The sequence below is a fragment of the Oryctolagus cuniculus genome, chromosome 12 (assembly GCF_964237555.1).
Source record: "Oryctolagus cuniculus chromosome 12, mOryCun1.1, whole genome shotgun sequence".
Taxonomy (NCBI): Eukaryota; Metazoa; Chordata; class Mammalia; order Lagomorpha; family Leporidae; genus Oryctolagus; species Oryctolagus cuniculus.
In genome coordinates, this window is record NC_091443.1 from 91,073,324 (window position 1) to 91,092,941 (window position 19,618).

The 19,618-nt window shown below is 59.7% G+C and overlaps 2 protein-coding genes across 2 annotated transcripts in view; both read right to left on the reverse strand.

Annotated features, from left to right (window-relative positions):
- The window catches only part of CALML4 (calmodulin like 4), a 389,480-nt gene that overhangs the window by 105,084 nt on the left and 264,778 nt on the right, over positions 1-19,618 (reverse strand). The window lies entirely within an intron of this gene.
- The window catches only part of ITGA11 (integrin subunit alpha 11), a 102,395-nt gene that overhangs the window by 4,772 nt on the left and 78,005 nt on the right, over positions 1-19,618 (reverse strand). The window contains exons 15-28 of the mRNA XM_002718168.5: positions 18,250-18,380; positions 15,691-15,857; positions 15,098-15,240; positions 14,036-14,146; positions 12,067-12,152; positions 10,379-10,586; positions 7,411-7,509; positions 5,692-5,768; positions 3,293-3,382; positions 2,781-2,871; positions 1,221-1,334; positions 944-1,030; positions 396-506; positions 175-270 (exon numbers count right to left, since the gene is read on the reverse strand). Coding sequence (XP_002718214.3) covers positions 175-270; positions 396-506; positions 944-1,030; positions 1,221-1,334; positions 2,781-2,871; positions 3,293-3,382; positions 5,692-5,768; positions 7,411-7,509; positions 10,379-10,586; positions 12,067-12,152; positions 14,036-14,146; positions 15,098-15,240; positions 15,691-15,857; positions 18,250-18,380 — 1,611 coding nt within the window. The remainder of the gene's footprint in view (positions 1-174; positions 271-395; positions 507-943; positions 1,031-1,220; positions 1,335-2,780; positions 2,872-3,292; positions 3,383-5,691; positions 5,769-7,410; positions 7,510-10,378; positions 10,587-12,066; positions 12,153-14,035; positions 14,147-15,097; positions 15,241-15,690; positions 15,858-18,249; positions 18,381-19,618) is intronic.

A 19,618-nucleotide genomic window follows, 5' to 3' on the forward strand; every position in this document is an offset into this window, starting at 1 on the left:
GGCACACAGCCCCTCCCCACTCTTGCATGTTCTCTCCTCGGAGGCTCACCTGTCCACAGGTCTGCCCACCTCTCCCGCTGGGACACGGGGGAGGGGGCTGTTGGGGAGCTGGGGGCAGCCCTTTCCAAGGTCTGCAGGGGCTTAGGGGTGGGGGTTGGGGTGGGGAGCACGCACCTGGCGGCTGGGGTCCTCCTCGCGGAAGATGAAGGGGCTGTGGAACTGCCTCTGCAGGGCGGCGTGGATGGTGATTTTCAGAGACCTGTACTTGAGCTGTGTGATCAGAGGGCGTCGGTCAGAAGCCGCCCCCGCCCGGGCCCCTTCCCTTCCTGCCCCCTGCCCCGCAGCCACCCCTGCCTGGCCCCCCCCCCCGGGGGGGGGGCGGCGCCTCCACTTACTGCTTTCAGAGACTTCAACCACAGGTTCCCCAGCAGCCGGAAATGGGTTTCCTGGTTGGGGTTCAGCCTCACGTTGCAGTTGATGGAGACCACGTCAGAGTTGCTGTGGTTCTGAAAGAGGCGAGGGGGCTCGGGGTGAGCAGCTGGGCTAGCCGGAGTAATACGGCAAGAAAAGTGACCTGTGGGGCCTGAATGGGAAACCTCGCGTTGATGGCCCAAGCAGGTGTTCAATGATTAGAAGCCGTCAGGTAGAAGCTGTTTGTGGGGCTGCCCGCCCCAAGCCTTTGCGTGAAGCATGCGTTTGGGGGAAATAAAACTAAAAAAGCTAAGATTTTGATCTGGGTGAGGACCAGTGAGAGCGTGCCGAGGACCTGAGAACAGGAGCCTGGTTGCAAGCAGGTGGCCTGGGAGGTCGTGGGGCAGGAGACCCCCCTGGCTGGTGTGGGCGGACACCTCCAGCACAGCGGCGCCTGTGCGCCCTGCTCCCTCTTCAGATCCGGGGAGACAACCAGCCCCCCGGCTCGGCCTGGGGTTCCAGGGACACTCACCAGCTGTGGGGCACGACTCAAATCCTCCTCCGTTGGGGTGGTCCGGTACTCGGTGCCGTTCCCCCACACGTTACAGGATGTGTTCACCTGGACAGAGGACACGCGCACACGGCTTCACAACCCACCCAGCCCTCAGCAGCCCAGAGATCTTTCCCTTCCCAGAGGAGGCCCAGCTGCCCCAGTGCCAGGAGAAGGGAGCCGGGGACCAGGGGACGCACGCCAGAGTGCATCTGTCTCCCGGCTCCTCCCTGAGCCTGGTCCCTGGGGGTTTGGGTACCTGGTCAGTGAGGAAGTCTCTCAGCATCAGCAGACGGTTGCCAGCCCTGGTGGCCACAGGTACGGTGATTTTCATCGTCACCCCGTGCACGGGGAAAAGGCCCAGGTTCTGGATCTGCGGCCAGAGAAGGGCAGGGTCAGTGCCCCAGCAGCAGCTGAGGGGTGGCAGACAGGCCTGGAGGGGCCAGAGCTGGGAGACGGGCCATTCAAAGGCCCCTGGGGAGCAGGGCCGGTGCTGTGGCATAGCTGGTTAAGCTGCTGTCCACAGTGCCGGCATCCCATATGGGCACCAGTTCAAGTCCCGGCTGCTCCACTTCCAATCCAGCTCCTTGCTAATGCGCTGGGGGAAGCAGTGGAAGATGGCCCAAGTGCTTGGGCCCCTGCACCCACGTGGGAGACTCAGGTAGAGTTCCTGGCTCCCGGAGTCTGCCTGACCCAGTCCCAGCTGCTGTAGCCATTTGGAGAGTAAACCAGTGGATGGAAGATTGTGTGTGTGTGTGTGTGTGTGTGTGTGTGTCTGCCTCCCTTTCTCTGTAACTCTTTGGGCCCGGGGCTCCCCTTGTGGAAGATCTAAAGCTTTGCCAAATTGTTGGGGGTCGGGGGAGGCGGCATGGATGAAACTGCTCACACTGGGGGCGGGGGTGGGGTGGGGAACAGCTCCTCCTGGCTGGGGGTAGGGGGAGTTTGCTGGAGCCAGGGTGGAGACATGGCGGTCAATGCTTCTCACTGCAGGACTTCAACAGCGTGTGTGAGCGTTCACATTCGAGCTTCGACCCCTTCAAACCCCTTTGGGACCAGAGCCATGGGGCAGGGTCGCCGCCAGGTGGGAGCTGTGTGGCCTTGGCCAGGTTACTGAGCCCCTCTCGGACAAGCCAAGCAGGGCTCCAGTGTCTGCAGTCTGGTGTCCGGCTGTCGGCCTGCCCCCAGCTCTCACACAGCTGAAGGACAGTCTGATAAACTCAGCAGGTCAGGGCGCAGTGTAGCAGAGACTGCTCAAGTTCTCCTAATACGCACTACAAAAGGCCACCTTCCCAGCCTACACCTCCACCATTCTGGAGACAGGAGGTAAGTGGAGTGTGATGAACTACCAGGGAGTTTCTTTAATAGGGGCAGAGTGGGGCTGCACACTCTCTTCCTCTTCCTTCTTGCTGCTTCCTGGAATGAAAATGTGATGGCTGGAGCTGCAGCCACTTTGGGCTGGGAGGTGAACCGGAGGCTACCAATCTCACGCTGAGGATGGTAGAACAGGAAAACCAATCCTGGAAGACTCTGCCAGCTCTGACCTTCTCTCATGGTAGGTTTGAACTTCAAATTTAGTTTTTTTTTTTTTTTTTTGTATTAAAATTTTTACGTGGCTACAACTAATCCTCACTGACGAATCTTCCAGCCAAGAGGGGATGGGAGGCCCAGAGAAGGGTGGCGGCTTGCCAGAAGTTGCACGGTGAGGGGTGGCGGGTGGTGGCTGGACTCAGGCATGAGCAAGGCTCCCAAGCTCCCCCCAGCAACATGGGCGCGCCTTACCGCCGTCCCTCCCTCTGTGCCCAGTCCCCTCCAGCCTCACCTTGAAGACACAGCTGAACGGCGGCCCGATGCCGTTGTATCTCTCCAGTGAGCTGTTGGCCTTGACCTCGTAGTGGCTCAGGCTGCTGCTCCTGCAGAGACAGAGAACAGAGCAGTCGAGAGCTCCGTCAGTGTTGGCTACGTGGGCACGTGAGCGACAGAGCGCGTGGGCAGGCACCTGCCTCCCCCTAGCCACAAAGACCAGGCTTGCTCACATGTCCACCGGGATGGCTGTGTTGGGCAGGATTCTGAGGTTCAGTGTGTCTGCCTCATGTGCAGGGGGTACCTGAGCCAGGGAGCTACTTGCTGGTGTCTGCACAGGGCCCTGGCCTCTAGCGGTGGCCGTGGGGTGCGGCTGGCAAGATGCCCCGGGGCCAGGCCTGGGTCCCCTTCTAGTGTGGCTGCAGAGGAGGGGCTGTGCTTGGCTTGGTGGGTGTCCCAGGCCCCCAGGGCCCAGCAAAGGGTGCGTGCTGCCTGAGGCTGCTGTCCCAGGGTCCCCCGGGGCCAGCCCACCTGGTGAAGAGGACGTCGGCTTCGTACTTGAGGTGGAAACGCAGGAGGGCAGTGTTGTCGTCCTTGGTGCTGTCCTGTTCCTCACTGTCGCTGCAAGGGGAGCCGGGCAGCCGTCAGGAGCGCACTGGCTGGGGAGTTCCCAGGGGAGGAGGGCCTGGGGCTGGGAGTGGGTGGACGCAGCCTTGCCTGCTGCCTTGGCAGGAGCTGCTGGGCTGGTATGGGGTCGGGACGGCGGGGCGGGGCGGGGGGAGGAGTTAGATTGTTCATTTATTTATCTATCAGTTATTTGAAAGGCAGACAGAGAACGAGAAACAGACAATTAGAGAGAAATCTTCCATCTGCTGGTTCCCTCCCGGATGCCCACAACAGCTGGGGCTGGCCAGGCAGAAGTCAGGAGCCAGGAACCCCATCTAGATCTCCCACACAGGTGTCAGGGGACACAAGCGCTTGGGCGTGGTTACTGCCTTCCAGGGAACGTGGGAGTGGGGCTGGGACTCCTCTGGTGTGGGGTTAGGGCATTGCAAGCAGGGTCTTAACCACTGAGCCAAGTTGCATCCCCACCGAGGGTGCGGTGTGGGTCTTGGCCATGGCCTGCCTGTGACCTCCTCGCGGCCGCCCCCTGCTGGCCATGGAGTCTCAGGGGCAGGGGCGGGGAGGGCGATGACACCTGCCCGCTCTGGCCCTGGGGGGTTGGGGGGAGACCGGAGGAGTCGCAGTGGAGTGGTTTGCTTCTGTCCAAGCTGACTGGTCGCAGCCCCTCTGCAGGCGGGGAGGACCCTGTTTCTGCTAAGGGCCATTGGCTATTTCCAACCTCACTCGCAGGCCACAGGAAACGATCAACTTGAAGATCCGCCTGCTGTGGGTGTACTGAGTTTCGAGCCCCGCCTGCGGCTGCCTTGGCACAGGATTCCCCGGGCACAGCAGGGGCGGACGTTCCCCACCCCTGCCCAGGACACTGTGCCCCAGGAGAAGGCTGCAGGGGACTCAGAGGCGCACAGGGAGTCTCGCCAAACCCTCCCCCCTCTTGGAGCTGAGCACGTGAGCTACCAGGGCGATCACTGCGGACGCAATCATGTATGGTTTCTGCTTGCTCCTCCCCCAGGTCTGTCCCCTCTGGAGCCTTGCCCCAGGGTAAGTGTTTAGTTAGAAGGAGGATCCCCCAGACGTCCCCCACGTCTCCCCGCCGTGCTCCTCTACTACACACACCTGATTCCCAAATACTCGCATCTGTGCCCAAGGCACGACCACGCAGGTGTATTCCTTGTCCTGCGAGAATGGGACCGTGCTTTCTAACAGTGGGGAAGAGCCTGGGGGAGGCTGGAAGACATCCAGGTTACCGCACAAATTTGGTCATATGTCAAGTGCAAATTCTTCCGAACGGCACTTTGTTTAACCGCAGTGAGGGTGAGCACACCCTGGTGTGTGGAGTGCTGGTCGTCCCGTGACCGCTGAGCTGGGTTTGTGCACGTGCATGTGTGTATCTACATGTGTGCTGGCCATCCTGTGGCCACTGAGCTGTGTTCATGTGTGTGTGCACGTGTGTGCACATGCGTGTTGGCTATCCTGTGACTACTGAGCTGAGTGTATATGTGTGCATGCGGGTGTGCATCTGTGTGTGGGTATCTGCATGCATGCATGTGTGTGTGTGCTGGCCATTCTGTGACCTCTGAGCTGCGCATGTGTGTATGTACACATGCACATATATGTACAACACACGTGTAACTTCACATGACACATACACGTGTAACCACACACATGTACATGGCATACACACGTGTGCACATACGTGTGCATGTGTGTGCTGAATGGCAGTGTGTGTTTGCTGGAGTTCTTCTTTCTCAGCCCCCCCCATCCCACACGGGGGTGATTTTGTGAAAAAGGAAAAGTGTGCTTGCTCCAGACGCAGGGTGACTCACGGATGTCACCACGCAGCAAGCCCGTCAGAGGCCTGGGAAGCAGGCAGGCAGACAGACGCACGGAGAGGAAGGAACGGTCTCTAAAACGTGGAAAGAGTTCCCAGGAGAGAGCTCTGGGCAAGGAGCAGGACAGTTCCCAGTTGTGCCATTCCGTGCTGTGTGTCATAGAGAAGTTTGCTCAATGTCTCTGGGCCTCCCCTTCCTTCCCTGTAACTCGGAGGATGGAGTAGGGCTGAGCCCCTGCCCTGGGGGGTCTCCGGGGTGCAGGGGAGATGGACTGAGGGCAGGGAATGTGCAGTGCCTTGTGTGGGGGAACACAGCTGCTGTGTGAGGGGAGGGACTGCCCTCCCCTGACACACAGGTGGGCAGCCACGCGCAGGCGGCAGGGCCCACACCTGTGAGGGAGGCAGGACGTGGTTCCCCGGCTTGGGCTTGGGTAGCAGGGAGGGGCCTTGCTAGGAGAGGGGCAGGCCTGGCCCTGACCTGCCCGAGGCGAGCTGGATCTCCAGGTGGTGCAGGAAGACGGATTTGCTGAACTCAAAATCCAGCCGGAAGGCCACCTGCAAGGAAGTGGGGCCTGAGCTGGGGCAGCTGCAAGCCGAGCTGTGTGCACTGCCCCCCCCCCCAGCCCCCTCCCTTCCTGCCCGCCCTGCTGCTGAGGCCCGGGTGCTGGGAGCCGGCTTGGGGAGGGAGCTGGGGACGCAGCCAAAGACCACAGCTCCCGCCACTCCAGAGCTCAGCTTTGAGGCCACCCCTCTTTTCCACTCCCTCCCATCGCCCCGCCTTCTGTGTTTAACCAAAGACACTTGGGAAGCAGCAAGGCAGCTTCAGGCCACTTCTGCTGGAGTTTGGGGTGGGGGCCCTGAGGGCAGGAAGGGGAGGGTTTTGCACCACAGGATGTGGAGTCAGAAGCAAGGGGAGGGGTTGTCGGCCTCACCGCCCCTTGCTCTTGTGTGTGTGTGTGTGTGTGTGTGTGCGCGCGTACGCACATGTGTGCAGGTACCCTCACAGCGCATGCCTGCGTGCCTGTGTGTACGTGTGAGCATGTGCGTCTGCATGTTTGAGTCCATGCATGCGTGTGTGCCCACGTAAACTTACGTGCACCACACACCTGTGTGTGTGTGGGGGGTGAGGCTGGAGAAGGCAGTAGAGCACCTGCCTCCTTGCCCATGAGCCCAATGCCAGCCCGCTGCACTGATGCCCTGTCCAGAGGTGGGGCAGGGGTCCCTGAGTGTGACCTTTGCACAGCTGACCCTCCCAGCCTCCTCCCTGCCCCACCCTGGAGACTTCCCTGGAGCTTCGCACAGACCCCCTGTTGTCCTCCCAGGTCTGACCCTCAGGAGGTCCACAGGAGGGGTTGGGGTGGGAGCAGCAAGGGCTCTCCCTGGGGTGAAGGGGACCTGGGTCCCATTCTCCAGGGAGTGGCTAGGTGGGGAAGGGGTGGAGAAGTGCGTGCTGGGCTCTCCTCTCTGGGCCCTCACTCCAGAGCTCCCGGGTTTGTCGTGTTTCAACCTGAAAGCTACACCTTGACCTTGATCTCACTGGGGAGGCTGTGTTCCAAGGCGCCCCTCCCTCCACCCCATGCTTTCCCCTGGCCGCAACTTTGCAGCCCCAGCTCCTGGGAACACTGCTCCTGCCCCGAGCGCCCCCTCTCTGATTTTGCAGGTGGTTTGACCTCAGTGAGGGCTTCTCCTGCTCCAGAACCTTCTGTGGCTGCCCACTGCCCAAGGCTGATGGCTGAGCACCCCCCCCCCCCCGCCGCCACCGTCTGGCACCTGCTCCCTTTCCCAGCTACCTTGCTTCTCCCATAGACCCAACCCTGTTTCCACATGGCTGCTAGGCACTTGAGAGACGTTTCTCTCCCCATGCCTGCCCATCCACAGGAAGTCTGAGCCACCTGGGAGGAAGAAGGCAAGGGATTGGCCAGGAGTGGGGTTGGGGTGGGAGCAGCAAGGGCTCTCCCTGGGGTGAAGGGGACCTGGGTGCCCTGCCTGGGTGGGCTCCCAGTGCTGGGGCTGGCTCCCTCATTAGGTGATTCAAAGATTGTTTCACAGGAGAAAACACCAATCGACTCAAAAGTCGCTCCAGGCCTCTCCACCTCTCCCTAGCTTGGCCCCCTATACATTTCCACAGTTTTCTGGGCCTCCTTGGAGCTCCCAGTGCCCACCCCATTCCCTCCCCAACCCCGACCCCAGCCTCCACCTTGGCCTTGGCCCGGAAGAAGGGGTAGCTGACGTTGCAGACTTTCTTATGGAGCCTCCTCTCCTCATTCACACACTCGATGCTGCCTTCCGAGTCGTCCTGGACGGGGGGAGCACAGGCAGGAGACATAAAGGCAGCAGTTAGAAGGGTCCAAGGCCCATGGCTGGAGCCACCCTCACCACCAGCAGCCCCACCCAGGCCACCCTGCTGCCCATGCTACTGCCCGGAACACGAAGACCCTGTGTGGTTCGTGGAGGACACGGGGTGGGGCACACTCAGTGACTTCTTAGCACAGGAGCCTAGGCAAGGGACTTGCACACAATGTTCTGTCTTACACTGCTGTGGCCACACTGCTTGGCTGGAGTCTTTTTGCTCGTTGGTTAGATGGCGATGGTGGTACTTATGGCCCTCTGTATCCACAGGTTCTGTGTCTGCAGATTTAACCAACTGGGGATGGGAACTGTTCCCCAAAACAAGTGTGTCTCAACTGACCATGTACAGACTTCCTTCCTTGTCAGTCTTCCCCAGACAGCGCAACACATGTGCATTGCATTAGGTATTCTAAATAACCTAGAGATGATGTGCAGTGGAGCGGAGGGTGTGCATAGCCTCTGTGCAGATACCGCACCACGTTCTGTGCGGGGCTTGAGCGCCTGCGGATCTTGGTAGGGTTCCGGAACCCATTCCCCCATGGATATGGAGGAACAACTGCAATTGCCTCGTTCAGTTGGGATGAAGATTAAATGATGTGATGCCTGCAAACACGCCGGTCTAGTTCAATGCGCTGCACATTGTCATCACTCACTGAGCAGCAGGTCTTGTCATGACGGCTGTGCCTGCCCGGGCTCTGCAGTGCTGGGCGTGGGCTGGGGAAGGAGTGAGCATGTCCCTGGGCACGTGTGTGTGTCTGCGTGTCAGTGCGTGTGTGTGTGCACGATGCAGATGTGGGTGTTTCTGCATGGTTGTGATCAGAGGAGTGTGTATTTGGCTGAGAAATGTATTCCGCCACCAGGGCTCCCCTTGGCTAGACGCAGGGAGGAGGGGGAGAGAAAGTCCGACCTCCCAGCTGTATGCCCTTCTGGGTTGGGGTCGAGTGGCATGTCCCGTGGAGGAGGCTGGATTTAGCCGGCCACGGCCACCACCTGCCCTCTGTGGGTTCAGCACTTGCTAGGACTCTTTGCCTCCATTGATTTCTGAAAGCCCTGCTGTGTTATGAAAACAAAAGTGATACAGGCAGGGAGGTAGCTAAGGGCTGAGGTCGCCAGCCTCTCCCTGCCGCCTGGTTTGCCCTGCTCAAACCACCCCCTATCTTTCTGTCTGCCACTTAGAATTTGCATCAGCCAGAAATGACCAGCATGGCTGCTGACTGCATCCTCAGAGCCTTTGGCTAATTATATCATTAAAATAGAACTACTACAGTCTCCCTAAAGGACAAGGCGAAGTTTCTTTACCAGTGCCAATACCCCTTACAGCCAGAAGCCAAATGGGGACTTCAGTCTTCAACTGATAAATTTCTCAATCATGGAGTCCTGATTCCATGTCAGTGCTCTCGCAATACCCCCGTCTGCTAATTTTAAAGCTACATGGGGAATATAGCATGGTTCACGACCTTAGGAACACACACGAGGCTGTCAGCCCACTTCATCCTGTTGTATCAGATCCCTTTACCATCCTAACCCAGGTACCTGAAGGCAACACTTGGTCCACAGCCCTAGACCTAGAAGATGCCACCTTCTGTATACCATTATGCCCAGAATCTTCGGACTCCCGGTGTCTGTTTGCCTTTGAAAGGACTGGTTCGTTCTTAGCAATGACTCAGTGTTACAGCTGGACAGTTCTTCCTCAAGGCTTAAGGGATGGCCCTCATTTGTTTGGCAATGCCCTCACCAACGAACTTGGCTCAAGTTCAAGACTGGAGCCATTCTACGCTATGTAGATGATATCTTCCTCTAGCGAGGACTCAGATGAAAACATTCATGTCTCATTGTTTGTTTTAGAGAAACGGAAATATAAAGTTTACCCAACCAAAGTACGTGTCTCTCAGCAGGAAGTAAGCTATGTCTTCACCCCAGGAAGCTGTGCCCTCTTGATTAAACAAGAAGAAACCATACTACATGTAGGGCTTCCACAGACGAAGCAGGCGAGGAGGCAGGGCACAGGCCTGGCTTTCCTGGGGAGCCGCACTCTGCAGCTGCCACTCCTCCTGCCAGGAGCAATTCCTGTGTGCGGGCGGGGCCAGGGAGGGGCCTCTCCCCCAGCCCAGCTGGCGGGGACCTCGGGGAGCAGCCGGTTCTGAGGTGGAGGTGGGGACAGCAGGGGTGCTGGGGGCTCCACGTGGACCCCAAGACCCATCTGAGGGGCCCCGGGATGGCCCAGCACCCGTACAGGACAGCAGTGCCCCCTAGCTTTGCTCCACCCACAGGTCCTGCCCAGCCCTGGGCACAGGCAAAGGCTAAGACAGCGGTGTGCAGCAGAGCAACACCCGAGCACCGCTGCTTGCTCCGGAGCCCCGGGTGGGCGGGGCCTGGAGGCGGGGCGGGGCCTTGAGCTCCACCACCGAACAGCATCCAGTTGGCTGGGAGAGTGGCTGGGGATGATCGGAGGTGAGGCGTGGGCGGGAACCAGCTCCGAGTCTTGCTAGAGCGCCCTTTCTGAGAGCCTGGGGGCTGCACGGCAGGTGCCCGGCGTGTGGCACTGGCGGCTGCCGCGTGGCACACGTGTGACTGTGACCTTGGTTCAAGCATCTTCCTCCCCTGCTCCTGGGGACTCAGACACCCCGATGCCGATCCTGGCCGCACAGCAGAGGCACCAGGGAGGCGTGCAAGCCTGAGGACGCCCGGCCCCACCCCAGGGAGCAACAGTGGCTCTGGTGGGCAGCTGGGACACCCCGCCCGGGGCTGGGAAGGGGCAGGGGCAGGGGCAGGGGCAGGGGCAGGGGCAGGGGCAGGGGCAGGGGCAGGGGCGCCACCTTGTGGATGAGGCTGGCAAACTGCAGGTTGGCCGACTGGGAGATGTTCAGTGTGGTGCTGTAGGCGTTCTCGCCTCGGTTCTCCAGCAAGGCCTCCACTGCCACCCGCCGGCGCGTGCTCTCTATGATGAAAACCGTGGTGTCAAAGGACAGCGTGTAGGCGGAGCAGTCCTGTGCAGGTCTCCTCAGCACGCGCTGGCAGTACTCCCTGCGGGCGAGAGACCACGGGTTCAGGCGGGGCGGGGGTGGGGGGGTGGCACTTGGCTCCCAGCTGGAGCAGCTACTGGGAGAAGCAGGGGATGGCAGAGCTCACCCTGCCCCTCAGGCCCCTGCGCTTCCCTCCACGGACTGCATTCTCCACTCAATTCAGAGTGCATCACCTCCTCACTCATCATGTTTCCCTTTTGGCCTTGGCTGCCAGGAAGCTTGGAGCTAAATGGAGAGCCACTTCTGGTTGTCAGCCTCCACTGCTGGAATATTTGCTTCCCTGGGGCTGGTGCTGTGGTGTAGTGGATAGAGCTGCCACCCACAGTGCCAGCTTCCTATATGGATGCTGGTTCTAGTCCCAGCTGCTCCACTTCTGATCCAGCTCTCTGCTAATGTGCCTGGGAAAGTGCTTGGGCCCCCACGTGGGAGACCCAGAAGAAGCTCCTGGCTCCTGGCTTTGGATCTGCCCAGCTCTGGCTTTTGTGACCATTTGGGGAGTGAACCAGCAGATGGAAGACTCTCTCTCTCTCTCTTTTTGACAGGCAGAGTTAGACAGTGAGAGAGAGAGAGAGAGAGAAAGGTCTTCCTTCCACTGGTTCACCCCCCAAATGGCCGCTATGGCCGGTGCACTGTGCCGATCTGAAGCCAGGAGCCAGGTGCTTCCTCCTGGTCTCCCATGCAGGTGCAGGGCCCAAGCACTTGGGCCATCCTCCACTGCCTTCCCAGGCCACAGCAGAGAGCTGGACTGGAAGAGGAGCAACCGGGACAGAACCAGTGCCCCAACTGGGATTAGAACCCTGGGTGCCAGCACTGCAGGTAGAGGATTAGCCTAGTGAGTCATGGCGCCGGCCAATAAATCTTTCTAAAAGAGTATTTGCTTCCTACCCTTCTACACATCTTTGGATTCATGCTATTTCTACATCCTGTCTCATGTTGTGGTTTATGTTTCTTCCATCTAAGTCATCTCATCCTTAGACAAAAGTTAAGCGTAAATCATTGCACGTATAAGACTTCAATGTAGACGAGGCTGTGCTTCCTTCTGTTTCCTCACTTTGGCGACTTTGTTTCTTCCAGGGGTTGTGGACACCCTGCCCAACCTCTGTGTCTTTCCACCGCAGGGACCGGAAAACCTCGCTGTTCAAACCAAGGACCCGGGGTTGCTCAGTCCAGGGACGCAGGATGTGCACCCGGGACTCGGCTATCCGATTTGGAGCGTGGATCCAGAGAAAGCATCTTTTTTCTAAGCAGAGTTTGAGAAAAGGGACCAGGCCAGCAGCGTTCACTTTATAGAGGAGAGGCCCAGGGGCTGGCCCAGGGTCCCTCGGGAGTCAGAGCTGGAGCCTGGCCTGCCTGGGCTGGATGTTCCGTGCCTGCTTCCCCATTACCTATATGGAAGGCGCGCAGCAAAGCACCCTGGGGGTCCTGCCAGCCAAAAGCCGCTGGCGAGGATGGGCGGGGCAGGCAGGGAGGGGCCGACTCACATGGCGGTGGGCAGGTCGCTGCGGGCGTCCAGCACAAGGTCAGGGACACAGTGCTCGTCTTCATTGCAGCCGTTCCAGAAGGGCACCTGTGCCAGGGAGAGCTCCGTGTGGGCTGCACAGGCACAGTGGCTCCCAGCGGCCACCCTTCCTGAGCCCACGGCGCGGCAGTGGCTCTGTCCACCACACCAGAGACGCCCTGGCCTCGTCTGCCCTTCCCTGGACCCCACACCACCTTTTCTCTTGCTTTTGTGTTGATTCTTCCTTCTTTCAAACATGGCTCAGAAGGCAACTCCCCCAAGTCCCTTTCAGGCCCCAACCCAGCTGGGAGGCGGAGCTCCCCAATTCCCCTGCAGTAAGCATTTAATTGATCATCTACTATGTGCGTGTGGGGGGAAGTCTTTGGTGCTGGGGATACAGGACGAGGAAGACATGGCTCCTGCCCTCAGCTCAGGGGGAAGATAGGGCAGTGAACAAATAATGATAGTGTGAAATGTGCGAGAGATTAGGAAAGGTAGAAGTCTTTAGGAGGAATAGAAGCCCAGGGAAGAAGTGGCTATTCTGGCCTGTGGCTGGCCGAGCAGGATTTATAGGAGTGACAGCCGGCCATGGTTCTGAAGGATGAGTGAGCTGCCCAGACAGACTGAGGCGGAGAGGGAGGTCCAGGGGAAGGAGGATCCTGTGCAAAGGCCCTGTGGCAGATGCTGCATGGTGAGTTTGGGGAATGACTGGCACTTAGGAGCTGTTTTGGTAAGAGAGACAGGAGTGGAGGGGATGGAGAAATGGGTGGGACCAGTGCTTGCGGCGCCTTGGGGTCCTGCATTATTACTGACAGGAGTCCCTGGAGGCTTTGGGCAGGGGAGTGTCCCACCAGACACACATGCCGGAGGCTCCCCTGGCTGCTGCACGGGGCTGGACCAGAAGGGTCTGAGCTGCAGGCCGGGAGCTCACTGAGGAGGCTGCTGGAACACTCAGGGAGAGAAGGCGATGGTGGCGGGGAGGTGGTGGGCGTGGAGAGGAGGAAACAGGCGAGCTCCGAGTGGGGCCAATAGGACGTGGAGGGGGGCGGGGCTAAGGGAGAAAGGGGCCAGGGTGCTGCCATCTATGGGTTCACGCCCCAAATGCCCAAAATGGCCAACGGACGGAGCTGGGAGGCCGGAACTTTTCAATCCAGGCCTCCCACGTCAGGAGAAGCAACCTGATCATTTGAGCCATCCCCAGGGCCTCCCAGGGTCCCCACTGCCTCCCAGGGTCCCCATTGCCTCCCAGGGTCCCCAGTGCCTCCCAGGGTCCCCTCTGCCTCCCAGGGTCCCCGGTGCCTCCCAGGGTCCCCAGTGCCTCCCAGGGTCCCCTCTGCCTCCCAGGGTCCCCGGTGCCTCCCAGGGTCCCCACTGCCTCCCAGGGTCCCCGGTGCCTCCCAGGGTCCCCACTGCCTCCCAGGGTCCCCGGTGCTTCCCAGGGTCCCCACTGCCTCCCAGGGTCCCCTCTGCCTCCCAGGGTCCCCACTGCCTCCCAGGGTCCCCGGTGCCTCCCAGGGTCCCCACTGCCTCCCAGGCTCTGCATTAGCAGGAAGCTGGAGTCAGGAGCTAGAGCCAGGAATCCGACCCAGGCGCTTTCATGTGGGACCTGGGCATCTAAGCATCTCGCCCTGAGATTGTTCTCCATTTAAAAAGAATCTCATGGTATCTGTTGATTTGAAAGGCAGAGTTACAGAGAGAGAGGTCTTCCATCCGCTGGCTCACTCCCCAGATGGCCGCAACAGCCAGGGCTGGGGCAGATGGGGGAAGTCCAACAGGAGGAAGCCTGGTCCTTCCCCCAGGGACCGGCTGGGCTCACCCTGAGCACCCCCAGAGTGGGAGGGGAGCAGCCGGGGCGGGGGAGAAGGCAGGAGGCGTGGCGGGGAGGGCACCTCTGAGGGTCCCGGGGGCGGGGGATATTGCCAGTCGGCTGAGTCCTGCCCACTAGGGAGTACCGAGACTTTGAGGGTAGTGGGCCAGCCGTCATCCAGTATGGGACCGTGGTCCGGGTCCTCCAGGGAATACTCCACCCAGAAGGTCACTGGCTTCACGTAGTCAGCGGTGTCCTGGGGGGTGGAGAGAGGGCAGGGGTGAGAGAGCAGAGGGCACCTCCCTCAGCCCAAGGGCGGCTGCTCGGGGGGCCCTGGCGATGGGCAGAGGGCACACCCAGTGGGGTCCGCAGGTGCCGAGTGAGCCGCGTGGAAGGGGCTCCGTGTGGCTCAGCCACGCCCAGCCTGGCTGTGTGGCCAACCTTCGGCTCCCCTCGCCCCACACCTGGGTCTGGGCCACACCTGACCGCTTCCCGGCGCGGTTTGCACCGCCTGCCTGCCAGGCTGCCCTCCTGGCGGCATGGTGCTGCCCAGGAGGGGGCCAGTGCCAGATTCTGGGATGGACAACGTGCAGAAGGAGCCTTGTTTAGATCAAGGTGGTGGCTCCGAACCCCGGCAGGGGGCGTCAGAATCCCCCAGGGGCTACCCCCTCACCTCTGCCCCAGCCAGGAAGGCTGATGCGCCCTGGGGCCATGCCTTGTCTGGGTGACCTTGGGCCAGGGGCTATGAGTGCCCTCTGGGCATTTGGAGGTTCTAGAGGGACACACATGTCACCTGCTCCTTAGCCATAAGAGGAGCTCCAGGCCTCTGTCCTGCTAGGCCACCGCTGGTCTCCCTTGCTGCCTGCCTGGCTCCTCTCTGCTCCTCTGCCCAATTGTCCCGGCCTCTGCCCACCTCTGCCCGCCAATGCCTGTGTATCCTCTCCCCTGGAGCCGCGGCCCCCGCTGGCTGACTCCAGCTCCCAGTGCCAGCTTTTACAAGCCCACCGCCCTGCTGAAGAAGCCCTCCCTGGACATTTGTACGTGGGGGCTAAGGGGCTTTGCAGGGAGGGACTGAGGGGTGGTGGGCAGCACTGCCCCCTGCTGGCACCCTGGGACCCTAGCCTCTCCCACTGTGGATGCTGCCCCCGGTTCTGGGTCCCCTTCCCGCGGGAGCCCGAGCTCTGCGGGTGGGGGCAGCCCGGCTCACCAGGACGTGGAAGTTGATCCGCTGGCAGTGCTCCTGGCCGGCGGACAGCAGGGCAGCCCTGTTGGTAAAGCGGTCCCCGCCGTCGTCCAGGTGGGCGCGCGGTGTGTACCGCCTTTCATCCATGGTGGCGTTGTACCTGATGCCTGTAGGAGGGAGCAGAGTCAGACAGGCAGGTGCAGGTCCGCTCCCACCCAGTGTGGAGTGTGCTTCTCTTTAAAAAAAAAAAAAAGCCTCTGGGGAGTCTGCCTCCTCCAGGAAGCCCACAGGCTGACCAGGGAAAAGCTTTTATAAGCAAAGAGAAAGGAAGGAACAGAGGCTAAGGGGGAGGCAGAAGGAGAAGGAGGCAGAGGAGCACGGGGGAGCAGGAGGGGAGACAGGGCGAGGGGCTGGGGTGGCGCCCTGTTGAGTCTCTGAGTTATCAGCATACCTCCTTCCCTCCCTCCACCTGCAGGGCTGGTCCAAGCTTCTGCCAGCCGGCGCCTTCCCCAAGAGGGTGTCTCTGGATGCGGCCTGGCATGGAGACCCCACCTTGGGGGCAGCCCAGTCCCCGGGGTGGGGGGCAGGCTGGGAGGGGACGGGGCAGCCTGCGTTACCGACAGTTGCAGTCTGGAAGTGGGGCGCCGGGAAGACGGGCGTGAAGCAGAGGAAGGCGGCCAGGCACGTGGCGTCCCTGCCGTTGCGCTTGCAGTCTTTGTGGAAGATGTTGATCTTGGACGGCTCAAAGCGGAGGCTGGCGTTGATCTGGACCACGGGGCGGGACCTGCGGGAGGAGGGCCAGGGCTGAGGGCTGTGGGTGGGGGGCTGGGAGTGGGGCGTCTGCAAAGCAACCACGGGACGGAGAGGTAGTGCGAGGGGGCAGAGCGGGGCTCCGGATTGCGCAACAATGACTGGGAATGGGGGGTCCAGGAGCTGGTCAGCCCCCGAGGCAGCCCTGCGACTCGCGCTGGGGGCTGCCCTTGCTGGGGCCAGCGCTCCTCTGATGGCAGCGTCTGGCTGGGACCACGACAGTGAACACCTGTGCTATGCTTTCCAAGCCCAGGCCGCTGCTGGTGCTGCCACTACCAAAGACCCAGGAGCCCTGGCATGAGGAGCAAACCCCCTGAGAGGCAGAACGCGAGCCTGGGCCCTGGAGGGGTGGGACCCCCGGAGACTCCGGCTTGCCCAGGGGTGCCCAGAGGCCAGAGGACACCGCTGGAAGTGTGGCTATGGCAACAGGGACCTGCAGGAGCCTGTGGAGTGTTGCCTTGGTCCCCTACCACAGCTGTTTTGTGGGACTTCGGTGCAGATGCTGAGTGGCTGAGCAAGGGGCGGCACATGGGGTGGATCCGGCTCGCTCATCGCCACTCTCCCGCCTCCCTGCCTCGTTCTGCTGTGGGACTGAGCCCACTCCCAGCTGTCACACAGGAGCCCACGCCTCAGGCCCTCCTTCCCAGGGAAGCCGGCGAAGCCGTCACGCAGCTGGGCCGCACTCATCTCCCTGTACAGTCATGACTACTTTCTCTGCTTAATCTTTTTTTTTCTTTTTGGGTGGAGGGGGAATAAAATATTTATTTATCTGAAAAGCAAAAAGACACCTGCAAAGAAATCGTCCTTCCGCTGGTTCACGCCTCAAATGCCTGCAGCGGCTGGGCTGGGCCTGGTGGAAGCCGGGAGCTCAATCCGGGTCTCCCACATGCATGTCAGGGACTCAACTTGAACCGTCCTTGCTGACTCTCAGGATGTGCATTAATTGGCCGCTGGAATCCGAAACAGAGCTGGGACTTGAACCCAGATGGGACGTGGGCACTCAGTGGTGCATGCCTGCTCGCATGTGGCATCTTTTTAAAGTTAGATAGAAAACATGATTGCATTTATATAAGACAACAAGCAGGGTGGGGAAGGAGGGGTGGGAGTATGCCCACCCAGCCCAGGTGACGGAGCGGGAGCGAGCTTCCCCTTGTGCTGTCAATCTCTGAGTAACGTGTTTTGATGAGAAACATCTCATTAATATACATTAACAGAAAACTCAGGGGCCAGCACTGTGGCATAGTGGCGGGTAAAGACGCCACTTGCAATGCCAGCATCCCATATGGGCACTGGTTTGAGTCCCGGCTGCTCCACTTGTGATCCAGCTCCCTGCTAATGTGCCTGGGAAAGCAGTAGAAGATGGCCCAAGTCCTTGGGCCCCCGCACCCACGTGGGAGACCCGGAGGAAGCTCCTGGCTCCTGGCTTCGAATTAGTGCAGCTCTGGTTGTTGCGGCCATTTGGGGAGTGAACCGGAGGATGGAAGACCTCTCTCTGTGTTTCTCCCTAACTCCAACTCTGCCTTTCAAATAAATGAAATAAATCTAAAAAAACGTTCAAATTATCTTTCTTTTTTTTGGCACAAAAAGTAGTCAATGCACGGTAAACTACATGGGCTTTTAAGGAAGCATTAAAATGAGAACTTGGAAAAAGGAAACAAGAAGATGGGGCACTGGAAAGAAAGAAATCTTTGTGTCACGATCACATTCTTGCACCAACGGGGGAAGGAAAGCTCCCCCGGCTGGGAAAACCATGCTCAGCCCAGTGTCGCTCCCAGCAGCGCAAGAAGCTGAGGCAGGGGGAGGCCCAAGCAGTCAGCACTCTGGGGCTAAATTCCAAGAGGGTTTGAAGGCCCTGGACATCGGTGGAAAGGGGAATTTGAGGGGCCGGCGCTGTGGTGTAGCGGGTAAAGCCACTGCCTCCAGTGCTGGCATCCCATATGGGCGCCGGTTTGAGTCCTGGATGCTCCACTTCTGATCCAGCTCTCTGCTGTGGCCTGGGAAAGCAGTGGAAGATGGCCCAAGTCCTTGGGCCCCTGCACTCACGTGGGAAACCTGGAGGAAGCTCCTGGCTTAGGATCAGCGCATCTCCGGCCGTTGCAGCTATTTGGGGAGTGAACCAGTGGATGGAAGACCTCTCTCTCTCTCTCTCTCTCTCTGCCTCTCCTTCTCTCTGTGTGTAACTCTGACTTTCAAATAAATAAATCTTAAAAAAAAAAAGAGAGAGAGAAGGGGTATTTGGACCTCAAGATCACACACAATGAGTCTGTAAGAGAAATCTGTCGTTGGGACAGGATAAGAACAGGTGATGACAAGGGACAGGAACGGGTCCATGGTGGCCCTCAAGAGAGGCGGAAGTGGACACCAACCACAGAATCACAGCGTTGCCCAGGGCGCCCACCGCCAGGTCCACAAGACCATCCTCGTTGAGGTCCAGTTGCCCATGGATGCTGCAGCCAAAATACTGGAGGCCAGGAGCCAGCTCCGCCGCGGCGATTCTCTGCGGGCCAGGAGAGAGAACTCAGGGCGCGGGTGCGGGCATGGCGGGAGGGGCTCTGCCCGGGCAGAGCCCAGCACCCCAGCCCCAGCTGTCTGCTCTCCTGCCTGCCATGGCACTCCAAGTTCCCCCAATTCAGGTCATTCTTTTGTGTTAAAATGTCTTGTCTTAGAAGAGCTGCCCACTGTGTGTAAATACATATTACCTGTCAGGTCACCTGTAATTATTAGACTATCTTAAAAATTTTTTTTGACAGGCAGAGTTAGACAGTGAGAGAGAGAGAGACAGAGAGAAAGGTCTTCCTTCCGTTGGTTCACCCCCCAATGGCTGCTATGGCTGGCGCGCTGTGCCGATCCAAAGCCAGGAGCCACGTGCTTCTCCTGGTCTCCCATGGGGGTGCAGGGCCCAAGCACTTGGGCCATCCTCCACTGCACTCCCTGGCCACAGCAGAGAGCTGGCCTGGAAGAGGGGCAACCGGGACAGAATCCGGCGCCCCGACCGGGACTAGAACCCAGTGTGCTGGCACTGTAAGGCAGAGGATTAGCCTAGTGAGCCGTGGTGCTAGCTATCTTAAAATTTTTTAAAATGCATTTATTTTTATTTGTTTGAAAGACAGATACAAGATAGAGATAGAAATATACATATGGGTAGATAGATGATAAATAGATAAATGATAGAAACCTCCCATCTCCAAGAGTGACTGCAACAGCCTGGGCTGGGCCAGGCCGAAGCTGGGAGCCTGGAATTAAATCTGGATCGCCCACGTAAGTGGCAGGGACCCGAGTAACTTTGGCTTCTCAGAATGCACAGGCAGGAGGCTGGGAGGGAACCAGAGCTGGGACTGGAACTCAAGCACTCCAATATGGACCGCAGGTGTCTCGGGAGGCATTTTAACCACTGTGCTGTGTGCCCGCCCCTAGAGGCTGTGTGGCCAATAAAACATGAGCCTGCATAGGGCTTGAAATGGGGCAGTTTTGGAGGGAGGGTACCCCGGGGAGTGATGGGAAGGTCCCGGGACAAATGGCCTGCGTTAGAAAGTCTCTGCCAGGGGCTAAGCCCACGGTGGGGGCGCAGGGAGTGCTGGCTCCAGTCCCAGCTGCTTTGCGTCTGATCTGGCTTCCTGCTAATTTGCCTGGAAGACAGCAGGTGGTGGCCAAGTACTTGGGTTCCCCGCCACCAACACAGGAGACCAGGATTGAGTTCTGGGCTCCTGGCTCCTTCTGCTTGGACCTGCTCTGGCT